The sequence below is a fragment of the Pseudorasbora parva genome, chromosome 9 (genome assembly GCF_024679245.1).
Source record: "Pseudorasbora parva isolate DD20220531a chromosome 9, ASM2467924v1, whole genome shotgun sequence".
Classification (NCBI taxonomy): Eukaryota; Metazoa; Chordata; class Actinopteri; order Cypriniformes; family Gobionidae; genus Pseudorasbora; species Pseudorasbora parva.
This window is the reverse complement of record NC_090180.1, coordinates 21,190,115-21,210,336: the sequence shown is the minus strand read 5'-3', so window position 1 is coordinate 21,210,336 and position 20,222 is coordinate 21,190,115. Positions and strand designations below refer to the sequence as shown.

The 20,222-nt window shown below is 39.0% G+C and overlaps 2 protein-coding genes across 3 annotated transcripts; both read left to right on the top strand.

Annotated features, from left to right (window-relative positions):
* The first annotated feature begins 4,335 nt into the window (after positions 1-4,335).
* wu:fi34b01 (uncharacterized) lies at positions 4,336-6,780 on the top strand. Of its 2 annotated transcripts, none has more exons than XM_067454300.1 (4): positions 4,336-4,556; positions 4,656-4,836; positions 4,954-5,069; positions 5,146-6,780. In XM_067454300.1, exons 2-4 carry the CDS (start codon positions 4,701-4,703, stop codon positions 6,595-6,597), a joined length of 1,704 nt encoding a protein of 567 aa, XP_067310401.1. In that variant the 5' UTR covers positions 4,336-4,556; positions 4,656-4,700; the 3' UTR covers positions 6,598-6,780. The 2 variants fall into 2 exon arrangements, with proteins under 2 accessions (XP_067310401.1, XP_067310399.1); XM_067454298.1 differs by having other exon boundaries at positions 4,413-4,556; positions 4,687-4,836.
* A 169-nt stretch (positions 6,781-6,949) lies between these two features.
* zgc:153615 (uncharacterized protein LOC777747 homolog) lies at positions 6,950-19,961 on the top strand. Its single transcript, XM_067454301.1, has 7 exons — positions 6,950-7,105; positions 8,140-8,258; positions 15,776-15,893; positions 15,987-16,187; positions 16,348-16,471; positions 16,676-16,769; positions 18,399-19,961. Exons 1-7 carry the CDS (start codon positions 7,076-7,078, stop codon positions 18,487-18,489), a joined length of 777 nt encoding a protein of 258 aa, XP_067310402.1. The 5' UTR covers positions 6,950-7,075; the 3' UTR covers positions 18,490-19,961.
* The last annotated feature ends 261 nt before the right edge of the window (positions 19,962-20,222 follow it).

Below are 20,222 nucleotides of genomic sequence, written 5' to 3'. Positions count from 1 at the left end.
CCATTGGGGCTCAATCCGAGGGTGATTCATTAAAGGGTTAGTTCACCCAAAAAAGAAAGTTTGGTCACTAATTTCTCACCCTTATGTATTTCGACACCCATAAGACCTTTCCTCATCTTTGGAACACACAAATGAAGATATTAGTGTTGAAATCCGATGGCTCAGAAAGGCCTTCATTGGCCACAATGTAATTTCTTCTCTCAAGACCAATAAAAGACATTGTTACAAAGCCCATCTCACTATAGTGGCTGTATGATAGTTTTATAAAGCGACGAGAATTTAGTTTTGAAAAAAACAAGCTTGTGGAAACATGGCTTCCATGTTTTGGCGTACAAAGTGATGTCACACCTGCACCACTCTATTATTACCATACAACATACCCTGATATACACAGGTTGCTTCAAATAACAGTGGCTGGTGAATCTCTGCTAACTGTAAGGGGTTTTGTTGGTCTTCTAATCTTATGTTCATTACAGCGACCGCACCATCACTGGCTGCAAGTGAGGTCAAATAAATGAAACTGGCCGGAAGTGATGGTGCGGTCACTGCGTTTGTACACAGTGTTATTTTTTAGGTTAAAAATTATGTAAATTCTGTTGGGTTTCTTGCAGAAACCGATCGTTTGTGTCTTCAGACATCAATGTTTCCCCACGAGCCGCTGTGTTCAATATGGATTCGTATGTCTGTGTTTTCATTAATCAGAGTGTGGCTTATTTTGTTTACGTTTTAAGTGTTTTTATGATAAAAATGCATTACCCCACCCATTGGTATCACTGTGGTATTTGGGCCCAGCAAGATGGTTTGTAACCAGGACCCATAATTTGGTGCTACGCCGCTGACTGAAGAAACAAACACACCTATATCTTGGATGCCCTGGGAGGTAAACAGATAAACATCACATTTTCATTTTGGTGAACTATCCCTTTAATCATTGGTTAATTCTATATAAATTATTTTTTCACTTTCACAGATCCTGTGATAAAGAAGTCTTCAAACATTACAGTGTCTGAATCGCAAGCCCTCATTTGCAGAAAATGCAAGTCGTACTCAAAGAAGTGATCGTCCACTTGAAGATGATGTGGGGTGGCATTTAAACTCTTCTCTTTCTCTGTTTGGTTAAGACATTTGCAGGCTTGATTGTAAAGAAAAAATGTATTATCACTTCTGCACTCCCAGGTGAAAAAGACATACTATTAAATGTATTAAAAGTGTACTTAAGTATGTTTTTAGTACAATTCAAATATAATATAAACATAGGCTACTACTTGAATTTCAAGTGCATTTTTAATACATTTAATAGAACATCCTTTTCAACCTGGGCTTTGTTCTCCAGTAACTTTTATTCAACGATGTCATATTTTAACACAATCACATGAGACTATATATGATATAGTACATTCAAGTTTTCTATATTTCAAAGTGTGTCCGTGTCTTAACATTTATATTTTATAATTTTGCAATTTTTATACCATTTTGAATACTGAAAAAAACAGCATTATAATATATTAATAGTGTAAAATTAATGTATTTCTAATAAACTGAAATGCTATTAAAATGTTCTTGAAGTCCATTAAAATTATTTATTAAAAAATATTTTAAATACATTTTTAAAGAAATACATTTAAATTGCACTAAATGTACTTAAAGTTGTTCCATTTTAGCACAATTTAATATATTAAAATATATAGCAAATAGCTTAAAATTTAATTTAAGCATATCTTAAAATAAACTTAATAAACTTAAAGTTGTTGCAAAATAATACATTTAATATGCATTTAGCATAATGTAATTTAAATATACTAAATATGTCCAAAAAAGAACAATTTAAATATATTTCTTTTCGACCTGGGTTGGACACTCACGGCAGTTTACATTTGCTGCCGCTAGTGTGCGTCTAGATTTCAAGGCTTGAGATTTCTGCCTGATTTCTCATTTTCGTGTGTGGTTTACAAATCGCTGATTAGAGAAGAAAATCTCAGCATTTGACGTCATCTGTCGTTTTCCAGGGCTAAATCCAAAATCACCCACCAAATGTACATTTTTACCAACATTTTCCCTTCTGATGTCATTTCTTGTGATAAATTACTAATGTAGTAATACAATATCTGTTTAGTTCTCACCAAAGCCCTCTCTATTTTGCTGTAGATTAATCTGTTATACTGCCTTAAGTATGTCCAAAATTAGTTGTGTGAGGTGCCTTCGTGCACAAAACGCTGCCTTACAAGCCATTGTCTGATAAGACAGTAGGCAACGAGTCAGCTGCCTAGGTTTTCGGACGCAGCCCATAAAAACCAAACCCACAGACAGTTGTTCAATGGTTCTCAGTGGGTGCGTCTCAATCAGCTCCCTAGTTCAGTTGTCAGGGCACTGATCAGGGAGTCAGCCCATTGATTTATGTCCTGATCAGTGCCCTGACTAGCGAACTAGGGAGCTGATTGAGAGAGACGCAGGGAGTGACTCCTTATAATGCATGGTTTCACAGAGATCATCGCCCCCTAGCGGTGAACCATTGATGTATCGAAACAGTGATGACGTAGGCCTACCGAAGCCTCGTTAGCTGAAAAGCACGTGAGTTCGGCAGTTTAATATATGCGTGCAAACCAGATCCATAAAAAGAGATTTTTTTTAAACTTATTTTCTTTATATTGGCTATTATTGATCATTAAAACTGGTATTTAACAAAAAGAGAGTGGGTATGTGTATTATGTCCGATTTCATTTTATTACAGTGAAGATGCACATGAACCACATATATTAGGCCTACAGTTTTTTTTGGATTGCTTACACACTTAAATTAAAAGTAGTACACTATTAGCAAAACCTTACACTCAAGAAGCAAAACATCAGCCCATATTTGCACAACTAGCCTATAAGCAGATTGTCAACCTCACACTTGTTGCAAAACTCTACACAGTGATTTGCAAAACACTAAACACACTTAACATACATTACACACAAAAATCTATCATGAAGTCACTTCCTAGCAATACCAAAACACTGACTGTCAAATTACTGCACCATCCAACCAATTGGTTCAACACAGTCATTAGTTGTGCAAACACTTGTTTGCTTAATTGTAGACACACCAATCAGGTGTAGGCTATAAGCACTAAAAAGCAGCAGGTGAGTTCATCGGTCTTTAAGCACAATGGAATGAGTCAGAGAAAGAGTAAGATGACGAGGAGGAGGCCTTTGACCAGACGGAGGAGCCGCAATGCAAGGATGGATTCGTCATTCAAGATGTTTCTTTCCAAGGTGTCTTGCTAATGACAACATTGCCTGCAAAGTTGATGAAAATCTCTGGGCAGATCCAGCTAGGCGAAGAGACAATACGTTTTTTTTTATACAGTAAACTTACAGTAGAATGTGTAAAGTGACACTTTACAGTATTATGAATGTCCATGTCAACATTTTGGGCGTGTTGAAATAAACGAGTTTCTTCAGTCTGCAACATCTTGTGTAGTGTTTGGTGGATTTACATTATATTTGTACTTTGTTGGTGGTAGCCTGCTCCAATCATAGGGAAGTAGAAGTGCTAAAAGTGTTTATCACAGCAGAGTGTAACTTGTGCAAATAGAGTAGTAATGTGAAACATGTTTTATATGGTAACAAAGTGTGTTTTTTTAACAGAAGTGTATAGTTTTTACAAGAGTGTTTAATTATGCAAATGATCTGTAGTGTTTTGCTACTTGGTTGTGCTAATTGTGTGTAGTGTTCCTGGCCCTGTTTTGAAAATCGTGCTAAGCAATCCAAAAAAAAAAAAAAAAAAAAAAAAAACAAGTAAATTGTAAACGAAAAGAGCGGCAGGTGTTTTATATTTGATTTATATTGAAATTTCGTTTAGTAATAAATACATGCAGTGAAGATAGCCTACGTTGCCTAAATCACATTGTGTTAACATGTTTAACATTTTTAAAAATGTAAAAGAAAAGAGGCAGGGTTGTGTTTTATATTTCGTTTTTATAAATAGGCTATGCATGCAGTGAAGATAGCTAATACATTTATTTATTTATTTTTAAATAAAAATTAGGCAGAGTTTTATGACATGTTTTGTATAGTCTAAAATACATACAGAGCCCAGAGGACGCTGTCAACGCTATCAAGAACGGGAGTTCCCTTCTTTGGGAGTTCGTTGAGTCGAACTTTGCAAGTGTGAACCACAGATATGTATGCGATCATTGACTTGATGTGTATACATATCTAAGGTGTGAACTACCAAGGGCGCAATTGAGAAACAGCGCAGGTGGATTTCGCGTGGTCATTAAAAAGAACAGGTGATGCGTGTTTACTTGCGCGTTAATTTACCTAATGTTTCAATTGCTTAAAACAGAACGTCACTCAAACATGCAAGTAGCAGAATGGCGAAAATACGGGAAAAACTGTGCGTTTTTTTCACATGCATTTTATTAATAGAGTGCCGAAATTTGCAACAATTATCTGGAACGAAAGAAACAAAGGATGGAGGGGATGAAGTTATATCAGAACAAATGCCAGATCAGGAGGGTTTTGATGAGTCCTTGGCTGGTTTTGACCCCGGTGACGACGTCAGTGTGGCGGGTAATGAGCTCTCGATTTAATTTCATTATAGAATTGCATTAGAGTTTTGTATGATAATGAAGTGTGAATTCCACATGTACAACTTTAAAGCCTTTTCAGTCTTTGGTGGGGGAAACCTTCTAAATTTCAGAGCTGCAGAAGAAAATGATAATTCGAGGACAACTAATCAGCTCTTCTGAAGCAGCCTTGGTTGCCATGTCTCCAATGTTGAGGTGTGGTGACGATCTCATGAAGTTGCAACTTAATGGTCCAGAAGTAGCTCAAGTTGAGCTGCGTCGAGGTAACCTGCTACCCCCCCCCCCCCCCCCCCCCCCCCCCCACACACACACACACACACACACACACACACACTTTATGCTTGTATGTATGTATAATCTCTATATCGCTCCCATTACAGATAATGGTGCACCTGTATCTCTCACCGAGTTGCCACCTCATTGTGGACAAACCAGTCACACTAATGGAGGTCTTGTCTATGCAACACCCTATGATGGATGTGGTGTTGTGCAACAGGTATTGCTTTTTTTTTAAATTCCACTTATTGGGCCATATTAGAAGGACCAACCTGGATGTTCATGATGTTTTTCAGGGAGGGCGTTATGTGATGCAGATACAATGGAAGGGAAACTCTGCAGTCATTTCTTGTCCTATGCTTTCTAAAACTGCAAATGAAACCTTCCTAGGACCTAATCCACCTGCATATCTGCAAATTCTACTTCCGCACTCTCCTCCTGATGCACAGCAGAGTTCAGCAGCAGACTCAATGCCAGAACCCTCTACTACTGAAACTGAAGAGTATACTGCAACATCCCAAGAAATGCCCAGACCACAACCTCCTGGGTACCCTCAAGCGTTTCTGCAAAGATTTTGGCCTTACTACTACCCTCATTACCATTATCCTGGAAAGGTTTATCCGACAGCTAAGCCCACAGGCCCTATCACAGAACCAACTGTTATTCAGGCACCAACTCGGAAGCTCCAACAGCCTTTTGATTCCCAGATATTTTGGCCATATTACCACCCTCATTCCCATCATGGCAGACCAAAGCCCCCAGAGAAGCCAGTCCCAACCTCTATCCCCACCACCACATCAGTTGTCCAAGCACCAACCCAGAAGCCACAATTTCCAGGGTACCCCCAGGAGTTTTGGCCGTATTACTACCATTATGCCAGCCCAAAGCCCCCAGAGAAGCCAGTCCCAACCTCTATCCCCACGACCACATCAGTTGCCCAAGCACCAAACCAGAAGCCACAATTTTCAGGGTACCCCCTGGAGTTTTGGCCATACTACTACCCTCATTACCATTATGGTAACCCAAACCCCCCAGAGAAACCAGTTTCAACCTCTATGCCCACTACATCAGTTGCCCAAGCTCCAACCCAGAAGCCTCAATTTCCAGGATACCATCAAGAGGTTTGGCCGTATTACTACCCTTACTACCCTCACGGCAAACCAAACCCCCCTGAGAAACCAGTTCCAACCGCTATGCCCACCACCAGATCAGTTTCCCAAGCACCAATCCAGGAGCCTCAACTTCCAGGATACCCTCAAGAGTTTTGGCCGTATTACTACCCCTACTACCCTCACTACCATCATGGCAAACCAAAGCCTGCAGAGATGCTAGTTCCAACATCTACACCCACCACCACATCAGTTGCCCAAGCACCAACCCAAAAGCTTCAACTTCTGGGATACCCCCAGGCGTTTTGGCCGTATTACTACCCTTATCACCAACATCATGGCAAACCAGATACAGCCATCCCTCAGTACAAATATTACCCCAAATACCCTCCCTATTTGAAAAGGCTTTATTCGCAATACCCAGTGAAACCTCCCAAAACTCCTACCATGCCACCTACAACGACCACCCCTCAACCATGTACTACAACTGCAGCTACTGAATGCATCCCTTCTGCCAACCAGCCTCCCAATGAGCAACCACGGTACTATTTACCACCCAGTTCTTTGCGTTCTATGAAAGACCCCTTCGCACCACAATTTGTGAACTTGTCAGAGGTTGCAGCTGACTCTCTCCCATGAAACTTAAATCGTAAAGACTGGGGGGATTCAGAGTTATTTGGATGTGCTGCAAACTTGGCTTTAAAAGATTGCATCCTGTGTTGTGTGTGTATTGACTGCAAAGTGATTCTTACTCATAACAGGCTGGTGTCTACTTTATTTTGTCATTCTCTTAAATGACTCCATAAATCAAATATGGTCAAATACCCTTGTCAGTTTCTCAATTTAATTTAAAGTAACTGACTTCTCAATTGGGTCTCTTTATTCCTTTTTTTATTTTATTAAAAAAGCTCAAGCTAAATTGATGCCAAAAATGTGGTGTTTTTGTTTTCAAGTGGCTTTTTCATTGCAAGGCGCTTGTGCTCTTCTCGCATGCTTGCGCTCTCCCTCCTCCCCCTCTCTCGTGTGTGTGTGTGAGTGATGCTGGTCTCAAGGGTGTAGCTCAGACACTGCAGTAGAAGGTAGGGCTTGGCTGCTGCACTATACAATGCGCTGAAAGATGGTGCACCAAGAGAAATGTGTTTACCAGGTAAGACAGGTCTATGTATATATATTTTTATGGTGTAAGTGTGGCGTCAGTGTGCTTTATAGTTACAGGATTTATGTGTGTATATTTGCAAAGTCATGGTGTATGATATGGTTAAAGATTTAAATGAAGATTTTTTTAATACCAAGCAAACTACGTTTTGAGTGCATGTTAAATATCTTGTAGATTTAGTTCAGTGATGTAAATTGAAAGAAACGCACTGCTTGGAATAGGACCAATTCAACCCATCCCACACAAGGTTTATTTTTTTGGTAGCTGTTTTTGCTTGGCATTATCTGTAATGTTAATAGCAACCTCTCCTACAATAATAAAAGCAATGCATAGGAAACCCCAGATTGCTAATAATACATCAAGCCGAGCTATTGATGTTTCGGTTTTTAAGTGCCTCATGAATAATCCTCTCTTCTGCCCCATATTTTCCTCCATCCAAATGTTATTCTCAGTGGAACTGCTCTAGAATCAGCCTAAAAATGGAAAGTGATCAGAAATAAGTATGTCTGTGGATATAGGAAGGGAAAGTTATTGCTTTTCACAATAGAGGGGCTTATAATTATTCCAGAGATGAGTGCATGTTGTAAATATTAGTCATACTGAGCACCAGAAGGCAACTGAGTTGCTATGGCAATAAAATGAGTGTCGTATGCACATCTGAGAGAACATTATTCTTACAAATAAAATGTCTCCAGAAATAGTCAGGCAATTATATATTTATGTTTGTCGAGGGCTTGTGCCTTCCTTCACATGTTCTGCCTCGGGTCTCCATTTTTCTCTCCGTCTCTGTTGTTCATTTATATTGTACCTTCCCTTTCTCAATCCCACACCAATACATTCTTGTCCTTGAAATCTAGCTAGTTGTTAAACACACACATTCAATCGACGCTGTATGTAGATGTTTTCGAGCGAATTATCTCTACTTTAAAATTTCTTATAGTCACAAGGTCTTCTGTGGCCTACTACTTGCTGTGCGACACTATGAGTTCTCTTCATTTATGGAAGTCAACTGTGTTTTCGCTCAGGCCCAGAGGAACGAGAGGGAGTCCATTAGGCAGAAGCTGGCCCTTGGCAGTTTCTATGACGACGGACCGGTTACCTTTACTGGCTGCAGCAAGAGCAGCAAAAACTGCATGTCCTCACGGTCAGTGTGCATTTGTGATCATTGACTTGATGTGTATTATGTAATGTTGATCATTGCATGTATAACTGCATTGGATGGGATGATATAGATACTGGAATAATTATTATAATGAAACCATTCTCAAATATTTTAAAAGGTTCTGAGAAAATATATTTTTTCTACTAGATGACGAAGCAAATTTTTATTTCACGATGAGTACTTAGTAGGGTCACATTTATCAGTAGAGCGCTTAATAAAATACAGATTGTTTCAAAGCCTCTAAATATGAAAATAACTGTTAGAAAATTCTATCTCTGTTAGAATTTTAAAATTCATAAAGTTCAGTAGTTCACCTAGTCTAACATGTTCCTGGATTAACATGTTTGTTGATCCCGGAACAAAATTCCAATCAACCAGTCAGGGATTTCAAAAATGCTTTATAAAAGTGTCTTGGCCGAGTACCAAAGCAAACTTCTAGCCAATCAGCACTAAGGGGCCTGTCAGCTTTCCAGCGCTGGTGAGAACTCAAGAAGCGAAGATATTTTATTTATTTTCAATAGGCGACTAAAAAAAAAAAAAAAAAATTGTTTCACAAACTAATATATGCTGGCTTTTGCTTTAATATTCTCATGTGTCATGTTTATGTTGCCATTAGTTTCCATACCGCGTGAGCCTGGAGAGTCTAAACCTCCTCCACTGTCTGTTTCAAGCCTCAGCTTCCAAAATGTGTCTGACAAGTAAAACCCTAATATATGTTTGTTTCCTTTGGTTCCTCTTTTCATGACCGATATAACCCACTAGTACTGTCATAATTATATGTTCGTGCTCATGTTCATGAGAACAGTCTTTTGTGTTTTTGGGATGTAAGGAATGACTTTTTACTGAACATTCAAACTGGATTACCATAGTAACACACATTGCTTTCACTTATGACATCATACCAATGGCTGGCTGGCTGGCACAGCAGATTCTGCTAGTCATTGCCTGGGTTATGTATATGTGGGGCGGAGCTGTCAAAATAGGGGCATGTTTGTTTTGGTGATTTGAAATCAACATAGGTTACCAGAATGCACTTACCTCACTTTTAAAGGGATAGTACACCTAAAAATTAGGAACGATCCCTTTAAGTTGGACAGAACCGTGTCAAAAAGATGCATGTGATGATAAGGATATAGAATATTAGGATTAGAATATTATTACTGAATATTGTGTTTTAAACCCCAACTAAGCAAGACAAAGGTGACTGTGGCAAAGAAGGAAACCAAATTTCATCAGGTGGCTTTTACACCAATGAGGCATAACATTATAACCATTATGAAGTGAAGTAAATAACACTGATTATCTCCATCACGGCACCTGTTAGTGGGTGGCAGTGCCGATCCTAGACTTCTGGGGGCCTTAAAGGCCCATCACTCAAATGAAGATTATCCCATGGTTTACTCACCCTCAAGAAGTGTTGCCAACTTAGCGACTTTGTCGCTATATTTAGCGGCTTTTCAGACCCCACTAGCGACTTTTTCCCCCCAAAAAAGCGACTAGCGACAAATATACTTTCTAGTACTTTTCTGCGAGCACGAGGTCTTTTTTTTTTCCCCTCTGCAGTCACACACACCTCTCTCTGCGTCCCTATTCAGTGAATGGCTGAGAGGAGCTACACGCATGCCGGTAAACATACACAGACAGCAGTTGACAGACTTGAGAGCGAGGTACACGCGAGCACACAGGGTTGCCACGAATTTCCCACTTAATGTTATGTGCTGCTTTTGTTTTATATTTAACAAAATTAGTTTTGCTGGTTTCCAATCTTCTCTTGTGCTTATCACTTATATTACTCACTATCACAGAGCTTTAGTTCATCCAGTTTCTCAATTCAGATTTTACACATAAAAAAATGTGTAATCATACTCCTATTGTATGACAAAAAGGTATAGCAAATGAAAAACATTTATTAGAAAGTCGTCTGTATTAGATTATTTTAAAATACAGTAAATGAGCACGGATTAGGAAAGAAAATACGTTAGGTAGACTGAACGCAAGGACTGCGTGATGTCATGGATATGCTCATTGACACATGACGTTATCTAGCAACATTGAGCGACTTTTTGGGCCGGCTTTAGCTACTTTCCTTGGAAAATAGTTTGAAACACTGCCCTCAAGTCATCCTTGGTGTATATGACATTCTTCTTTCAGAAAAATAAAATCAGAGTTATATTATAAAAGTCATGGCTAATCCAAGCTTTATAATGATTGTTGCTCTGTTTTTGAAGTCTATAAAAATGTATCTGTCCATCAAAAGATGTGCTCCTCACAGCTCCAGGGGGTTAATAAATGACTTTGGAAGTGAATTGATTTGTTTGTGTAAGAAAAATATCCATATTTAAAACTTCTAAAGTAAAGTGTTGATCGTGCCTCTACAGTTCAAAGGCTTACTACCCTCAGATGTTGCGTATACGCAGCGGTGTAGCACCAAATTTTGGGCCTTGGGTACAAACCATCTTGCTGGGCCCCCGTACCAAGTACCATAATGACCAACGGGTGGGGTATTGCTTTTTTTAAATCATAAAAACACTTAAAATGTAAACAAAAGCCATTTGTACATAAATTCTATACAAATGTTAGTGCATGTATATGTATGTAATATATCCAAAAACCACTAGGCCAGTGTTATATATTTTGTTCAGTTGAGTACTTACAATATCTCAAATGTTTCCAACTATTTGTACATTGTGAGAAAATTGCTATTTTAACCAAGGACCCGGGATGTCTTAGCATAGTGTCTGAGGGAGTCACCTGTCAATTGAGTCATATCTGAGTTACCCTCGGTTTCCGGTTTTATTTGATAGAAGCGCTTTACTCTTAGCAGTGTGAACATGTCACAGCAGCCGCCGAGCGAACTTGCAGAGTAACGTCATAACATCATTTTAAGCACTGTCAAATGTGTCTAATATGATAAACAGAGCTGCGTTACCTCATAGTCATGGCCGGAAAAGCAGAAATGGCGCGGGTGCCCGACGACTGTCACGTCCCGTCATAATAAGTCCTGATGCTCGCGAGACGTGTTTGTGTAAAAATCGCTCCAGCAGCAGCGCTCCGCTCCACAACACTCGGTCCTGCTCTGCTTCATACTACAGTAACATTAATAACCGCATCCATGAACATGATTTCTCCACCACCACCAATGTGCAGCATCCACCTGGATGATGCGACGGCAGCCATATTGTGCCAGAACGCTCACCACACACCAGCTGAATGGTGGAGAGGAGACAGTGATGTAGCCAATCAGTATATGGGGGATTATTAGGAGGCCATAATGGACGGCGGTTAATGGGCAAATTTGGCCAGGATGCCGGGGTTACACCCCTCCCTTTTTTTGGGGGGGGGGGGGGGGGGGGGGGGGGGGCATCCTGTTTTTATTTTTATGACCACATAGTCTAAAAAGTAGGTGCTAAACAAACAAGTCTGACCCGTGGAGGCCCTACCTCGCATCTCACAGTACTTAAATGATCTGCTACTAACATCTTGGTGGTGATACCACAGCACACCTTGAGGATGGGGTCCATGCCTTGATGGGTCAGGGCTGTCTGGGCAGCAAAATGGGGACCAAAACAATATGATTGGTGTAATTGTAATCATTGCAGCATACCAAACCTATAATTTTTGTTCACCGTATAATTCATGTCTTGGGTACTCAACCCCCAGTCTCTTCTTTGTTTCCAGAAAGGAAACATTTTTACTTTGTTGCTATTTTAGTCTGGTGTGTTTGCATTTCATATTTAGAGCACTTTGGAATGGTTGAAAGGGAGCCTGTCAACTTTTCACATTTTCTTAAGAACGATATGCTGATGTGGAGATGAAAAGATGTTGCAGAGAGTGAAAATGTCATCAATTAATCTGCATAATAATCTTTTTGCAAAAATGTGCTCCTTAAAGGGTTAGTTCACCCAAAAACCCTCGGGTGCTTGGAGGCCCTTGCGTCTTCTGGCTGGACCCTTGGGTGCTTAGAGGCCCTTGGGTGCTTCTGTCTGGACCCTCAGGTGCTTATAGGCCCTTGGGGCTTCTGTCTGGACCCTCGGGTGCTTAGAGGCCCTTGGGAGCAGCAGAATTAGCTAGCTAGCTAGTCTTCTGTGTGTGTGTGTGTGTGTGTGTGTGTGTAAAATTAGGTAGAAAGTTAGATAGATTCACTTACTTTCTGCTTAGTAGCAGAAAGTAAGGTAGAATAGTTAGCCTATGTGTATTAGCATGTAGATACAATGGGTTATCCCACCGGTCACTATTGTTGCCGTTGACATGTTTGAGTTCTATGACCACATTAAACAAATTTGAGTAATTGCAAATGCATATATCAATACTAGACACCTTAAACATGATGTGTAGCAAAAATCTATGTTCCCTCATTATGTTAACATACTTTACTATCCCTCTCTTTGGAAGCTTTCTTGCTGCCATCCTCTTCTCGTGATGTAAACAGCTCTGGTCGTGACAATTTACAGTAAATATGCAAAACTGCACATTTCATTGAGGCCCTTTATTATTTTAATATCTGCTGGAAATGCATAGATAGATCAATGAGTAACAATGTTATAGCCTTAGAAATAAAACATTTTTTTATGGTCAATTTTGTGATCGGTTAGGATTAAATGGGTTAATACCAACCCTCATGTCGTTCGACACCCGTAAGACCTCCGTTCATCTTCGGAACACAAATGAAGATATTTTTTTTAATCCGATGTCTCAGAAAGGCCTTCATTGGCCACAATGTCATTTCCTCTCTCAAGACCCATAAAAGGCACTAAAGATGTTTTTACAAAGCCAATATCACTACAATGGTTCTACAATAATTTTATGAAACAAGAATACTTTTTGTGTGCAAAAAACAACAACTAAATAACAACTTGCACTTGCAACATCATACTAATACTGTGTTTGATCCCCTTTCGCGTTAAGAACTGCCTTAATTCTACGTGGCATTGATTCAAGGTGCTGAAAGCATTCTTTAGAAATGTTGGCCCATATTGATAGGATAGCATCTTGCAGTTGATCGAGATTTGTGGGATGCCCATCCAGGGCATGAAGCTCCCGTTCCACCACATCCCAAAGATGCTCTATTGGGTTGAGATCTGGTGACTGTGGGGGCCATTTTACTACAGTGAACTCATTGTCATGTTTAAGAAACCAATTTGAAATGATTCAAGCTTTGTGACATGGTGCATTATCCTGCTGGAAGTAGCCATCAGAGGATGGTGGTCATAAATGGATGGACATTTAAACGATGCCCAATTGGCACCTAAGGGGCCTAAAGTGTGCCAAGATCATACATCCCCCACACCATAACACCACCACCAGCAGCCTGCACAGTGGTAACAAGGCATGATGGATCCATGTTCTCATTCTGTTTACGCCAAATTCTGACTCTACCATCTGAATGTCTCAACAAAAATCTAGACTCATTAGACCAGGCAACATTTTTCTAGTCTTCAACTGTCCAATTTTTGTGAGCTTGTGCAAATTGTAGCCTCTTTGTAGTGGAGATGAGTGGTACCCGGTGGGGTCTTCTGCTGTTGTAGCCCATCCGCCTCAAGGTTGTCCGTGTTGTGGCTTCACAAATGTTTTGCTGCATACCTCGGTTGTAACGAGTGGTTATTTCAGTCAAAGTTGCTCTTCTATCAGCTTGAATCAGTCGGCCCATTCTCGTCTGACCTCCAGCATCAACAAGGCATTTTTACCCACAGGACTGCCGCATACTGGATGTATTTTTCTTTTCACAGCATTCTTTGTAAACCCTAGAAATGGTTGTGCGTGAAAATCCCAGTAACTGAGCAGATTGTGAAATACTCAGACTGGCCTGTCTGGCACCAACAACCATGCCACGCTCAAAATTGCTTAAATCACCTTTCTCATTCTGACATTCAGTTTGGAGTTCAGGAGATTGTCTTGACCAGGACCACACCCCTAAATGCATTGAAGCAACTGCCATGTGATTGGTTGATTAGATAATTCCATTAATGAGAAATTGAACAGGTGTTCCTAATAATCCTTTAGGTGAGTTTAGTGAGCTTTTGGAGCTAAACTCGGCAGGGCAGTGGCCCTCCAGGACCGAGATTGGGGACCCCTGCTTTAGAGGTTTATATATCAGTGTATCGAATCAGCGGTTCGGAGTGCCAAATCATGATTCGATACACTGATTCATAACGCCACAAAGCCTGGCGTAAAGAAGTCTTTTTTTATTTTTTATTTTTTTATTATTATTTTTTTTTTCACAAAAATATTCTCATCACGTCATAAAATTATTGTAGAACCACTGTAGGATGGGATCTTAATTTGTGTTCCTAATATGAACAGAGGTCTTACTGGACTGGTATGGTAATTGGTCATTTAATAATAATAAATTAATAATACATTAACCCTTTAAGTACTTTTAATTAGTATTTATACTTTTACTTACTTACTATACGTACTATAATTTGTATTTACATGTTTGTGGTCCAAGTATTGAGTGGGAATGCTAATTGTGGCATTTTATTCTTTCTTTTTTTCCCCAATTTATTTAATTTATTTTTTACATTGTTTAGAACAATGTAAATAGGATAGTCTGAATGCTGATAGGGAATGAAAAGCAAACCTATGACAAATGAACCTGTGGTGCTAATTTATATACATAGTTATGTACTGTTATGTTATGTACTGTACAGCTATTCATTTTAGTGCTTTCTTTTAATAAAGCCAGAAACACACACACACAGCCTACACATGCTAACCATGTGCGATGTTGCTGTTTTCGGTCTTTTCTCAATTTGCAACTACATTTCAAAAAAGTTCCTAGAAATCCAGGTAAAAGTCCAAAGAGAGTTTAAATGAAACTGAATGAGTTTCCCTGCAAAACCATTCTCTTTCTTTACCATATAACTTTACAAGAGATGCCGCAGATCCAGTCTCACAGGAGTAAACTCTTCGGCTCTAATTATAGACTTACTTGAAGCCTGTATATTCTGTTTTCTTAGAATACTATTAACCACAAAATTCTCTTTCAGTTGAAGAGGAAAGTCTAACGTACAGCTTTCCCATGCATGGGAAGCATTGAAGTGCGTTTCACTGTGGTTCACAGACACTAAAAATAGGTTGCTGTTTTTTTTTTTTAAACTACAAGATAAAATATCATTTTGGAATAAAGTTTTTTTTTCAAAATGAATATATTTTTCTGAAAAACATTTATTTCATTTTTTAGAATAATATTATATAGAACCAATATTAAATAATGAATAGCAGTAAAAATAAAAAGTTCAAAATAAAATAGTAAAATAAATGTAATTTATTTTTTCGAGTGTGCGAATCTTAAATAATGAATAGCAGTAAAATAAAAATGATGTAATACTAAATAATAATAATAAAAAAACAATACAGTACAATTTAAACATACTAATTTTTAAACGTACGTTTAAAAAATGTCTGTTTTGTACTATGGCATTCTCCAAAACTTACACCTGCTAACATTTCTTACAAAATCACGTCTCACCCTTCATCTTTTCTTGCTTCACTTTTAGCTTTCAGAATGGGGTGAATCTACAGATGTGCTTTGTGAATGACAGCAGCAGTGACAGGGACAGCGATGCAGAGGACAGCAGGACAGAGACCAGCTTGGACACCCCATTGTCTCCTATGGTAAATGGCATCTTGGATGTCTATTAAACAAAGTTGTTCCAAATTTTTAAACTGAAACTTATGCAAGCAGTTTTTCCCTCTGTCTCTCCATAGAGTAAACAGAGTTCATCTCTGTCTGACCGGGATACAGGAGAGGAAGACCTGGACTCAGAAGATTCAGAATTCTGGCGGCTACAGCGGCGGCTGCAGGAGGAGGCGCGTGTGGCTCTGGCTTTGGCCCGTCCCATGGCTCGTATGCAGGTGGAGGTGGAGAGACAGATTCAGCTACACCGCAGGTCACCCGTGGCAGATCTGGTCAGTGAGAAAACACTTGTCCAGGAATAGTGCTGTTATATTTCTTTTCCAAAGCTTATTTTATCCTTGCTTTAGGCTTTCACATCACCTCAGAGCGCTTCCTAAATAGAAAATCACCTCAATGTATTCAACTTGACTTCTCTTTGTCCTTGTGCTATAGTTACCACATCTGCCACACATCAGTGAGAGTCTAATGAAGAGGAATCTGAGGCCTGTGGACCTGAGGGACATGAGTCTTGGTCAGTTACAGGTCATCACCAATGACCTGCATTCTCAGATACAAGGTAAAGACAGAAATATTCAAAATAAGACATTCCATTCATATTATTATTATTATTAGTTTATTTTAGTCAATCTAATTGATAACACACAATTGCCAGTTTCTTATTCTTAATTATTTGTATGTAGTTATGCAGCAACCAGTGGAAGACACATGTCATTGTGAAAATGGCAGTGAAGAGGTTGATTTGATTTGTAATTCACTGCAGGTCTTAATGAGGAGCTGGTTCAGCTGTTGCTCATGAGAGATGAACTACACATGGAGCAGGATGCCATGCTGGTAGATGTGGAGGATCTTACCAGGTTAGGCCTAAAACACAATCAAAACGCTGCTTAAAGTGCCTCTATTATGCTATTGTAAAGGTTCCATGTAATTTTTTTTTTGGGGAGGTCTCCTACTATATATTTACATGCATCTAAGGTCAAAAAACACTTGAATTTTCTCAAAATATACATTGCACATCACCTCTTTTTTTTTACAGTGTCTGAAACTGTTCGATTAAATTCTTTTAAACCCCTATAGAGCGAATGCATCGACATCCCTTTCCCGCTGGGGCTGAGTGGCAGAAGAGCTGCTGCGTGACCGCAGCTATTAGAGGAAACCGCGAGTTGAGCAAACAATTATCAGTTTAAACTAAAGGTTGGGCTCGATATAGTGTTCCTTATAACTTACCACAGATTCAGTGATCCATGGATAATGACATGCAGCCAGGAATCGTGTTTTCCTGACATCTTTATGAGCCTGATTTTGACATGATCATTTATAACAGATCAGTCATCACATTTTTCGAGTGAATCCCGCTTGTATATGTGGATGGGTCAGTGTATTAAATCGTGTATGTGGCCGCTTGTTACGAATGGAAAACAAAAGTTTTATTCAAATTCTGAATAGGCCTATATTTTAGACCTAGAAAATAAATAATAAATATATTTCCCAGACAGCGTGCAAAGAGTGCTCCCTTTATAATCACTAAAAGCTGTCACTCATTCAATAAACGCAATCTCACAAAGTTCCGCACTGAAGCTGGTATACGAATCTCTTATTTTCACGATGTCTGCACTTACAGATGTGCGTGTTAACTGAACTCATCGCCTGGACAAACACTCGAGTGGTGAGTGGATTCCAAGTTCAACACCTGTGATTGGTCAATTCCGTTGTAGATATCTACAAACATGTCTGTGATTGGCTACATTATTCACCTGAGGCGAAAACACGTTGGAAATGTAATTATTTGACGAGTGCAAATACAGATACACACTAGATCATTTGCTAGCTCCTTTTCGCTGATAATATGCTATGAATTTTTACGGAGGATTACAGATCCTAGACAAGCGGTTATGGGCAGCTTTTCCTTCTTAAAGCAGAAGCTTCAGGTGTTTGGTTTGAGTGAGAAATTTACACGCTATTATCAAGTCCGTCTCAAGCTCGGAACAGGGTCCGTGGACAAGACTCCCCTACCCCCCTTCTGGCGCCGGACCTGGTTTTGTGTGTTTTCGCTGTATTAACGCTGTAAACCAGTACTACCTCTTTGTCTTTTTGCCACTCAATAGGGCTTAATCGCAGTCACTCCAGCTAACGGTGATGTCACGTGCATTCCCTCTATTTCTGAGAGTCAAGTCTTGTGATTGGTTTACTCTGCTCTGATTGGTCAGATAGCCTAGTCTATTTTGATTGGTCTACTACAGCTTATAGTATGTTTTGGAAACACACTAATTACCATATCTAAATTTCAGCCATATACATTTTTCAGATCTATAACTATATTTATCGTGCACTTTGATCTTTAAAACATTGTAGACCTTTTACATTTACAGTTATAAAACTACATGAATGTTAATATCTGAAAAAAGCATAATAGAGGTGCTTATAGATCCTACAATAAGTTTTTGATGAAATTACAAAAAAATATTTTCTCTCTTGTTTTTGAACAGGCATGCACATAGCCAGCAGAGGCACATGATGGAGAAATCTCTGGCAAAAGGCAAAGCAGTTTGCCACGGTCGCTGTGAGTCTCCATTTTGAGGCAAACAGCACAGGGTCCGACCACTTGTGTTTCACTATATTATGAAGCGGTGTCCTCGCTATAGACCCCTTTTTCAACTAGATGTGTGTTACATGCTTTTGTGTGGATGTATGTTAATTATACATGCTGTAAGTGTTCATGCATGCCCGCACCTTAGCTGAAGGTTACACACTCACTTTTGCGAAAGTCCTGTTGATCCTGCATAATGTATGACACCAGAAAGAATCATACAAGCTGAATCAATCACTGAAAGGCTGGATCTTTTCCTGTGCAGAATGTCTGCTGGTTTTATGATGTACTGAATACCAGGTCACTCCGTACGGACCTTAATAGGAAACAACTATGGGCTAGTTCACCCAATGTTTTTGTCGTCTTTTTAATGGATCTAATGTTGTTCCAAACCTGCGTGAAGATATTTCAAAGAATGGGTCAACTGTTTTTGTATATACAATGAAAGTCAGTGGGGTCCAAAACAACACTGGACCTTATTGACTCTCATTGTATGGACAATTTCTCTATTTTTCATAGAAGAAAAAAAAGGAATATTAATTTTTAGTCAGCTATCCCCTGAACTATGGAAGCTTGTAACTTTTATCTCAGAATTTACTTTTTTTTTCACAATTGAAGTTTATCTCTCACAATTAAGATTTTTTTTTCTCACAATTACGAGTTATAAACTTGCAGTTGTGAGAAATGAAGTCAGATTTGCAACATAAACTCCCAATTATGAGAAACACAAAGTAGGCCAAATAATTAATTTGCTAATTTGAGGGAAAATGTTTATACCTTGCAATTCAGAGATGTTTTTTTTTTCATTAGAATTGTGAGAAATACAGTTATAAAGTCTAAATTGTGAGATGAAGTGACAATTACCTTTTGTTTTTTGTAAGAAATTTCCATATCAAAGACTCTTTTAAACTATAGTTTACTGCTTCTCTGTGCAGATTATTGGATTCGCTTAGTGTCTCTCCTTGAACAGATTTCCTCTACTCTCTAGTTTTACTCTGAAACAGAGTTTGCACTGACTGAAGTGCTGGGAATTGAGCTCTCCTACCTAAAACTCAGAGAACATAACCAAAACTGAATATTAGGATGATGTTAGCATTATATTTGTTTGAAGCTGCCTGGTGTGGGGAAACATTTATTCCTTGTGTTTACAAGAACTATTATGTCAGTCCTTTAAAAATGCCTATTTTCCTTACTTTTTCAAATGTGGCGTTTCCAGTTTAACAGTGACACACCATTCTGTATATCATTGTGCACAGAACAGTAAAGGGAAGTTATGGTCAAATAAATGACTTAATATGGGGCAGTATGACATGGCATTGTTTTCATCTACAAAACTGTTTTGCGCAGTCACAAGGGACGAAGAGCTCAACACCAAACAAGTGTCATTGTGGTTTGTAATAGGTCAGTCCCAAAAACGAAACTTCTTAAAATGCAATAAAAGAAAATAACTGTGTAAAAACCATATCGTTCTCTTTCTCTCTGTCTCTATGAGTTCACTTCATATCTACATTTTGTATCTCGAGAGAATTTTTACACAATGGTGCATGAAAAAATAGCACTTGGTAAAGTATTAGCATACAACACAGTTCCCAGAGTCGAGTACCGGTAGTTCTACTTCCTTTTTTTTTTGTGGCCAGAGGCGCTACACTCTGACTCTCTCCCTTGCCCCGCACCACAATATTACGTCACTTTTTACAGAAGATATGACGTGTCTGCTCTACCA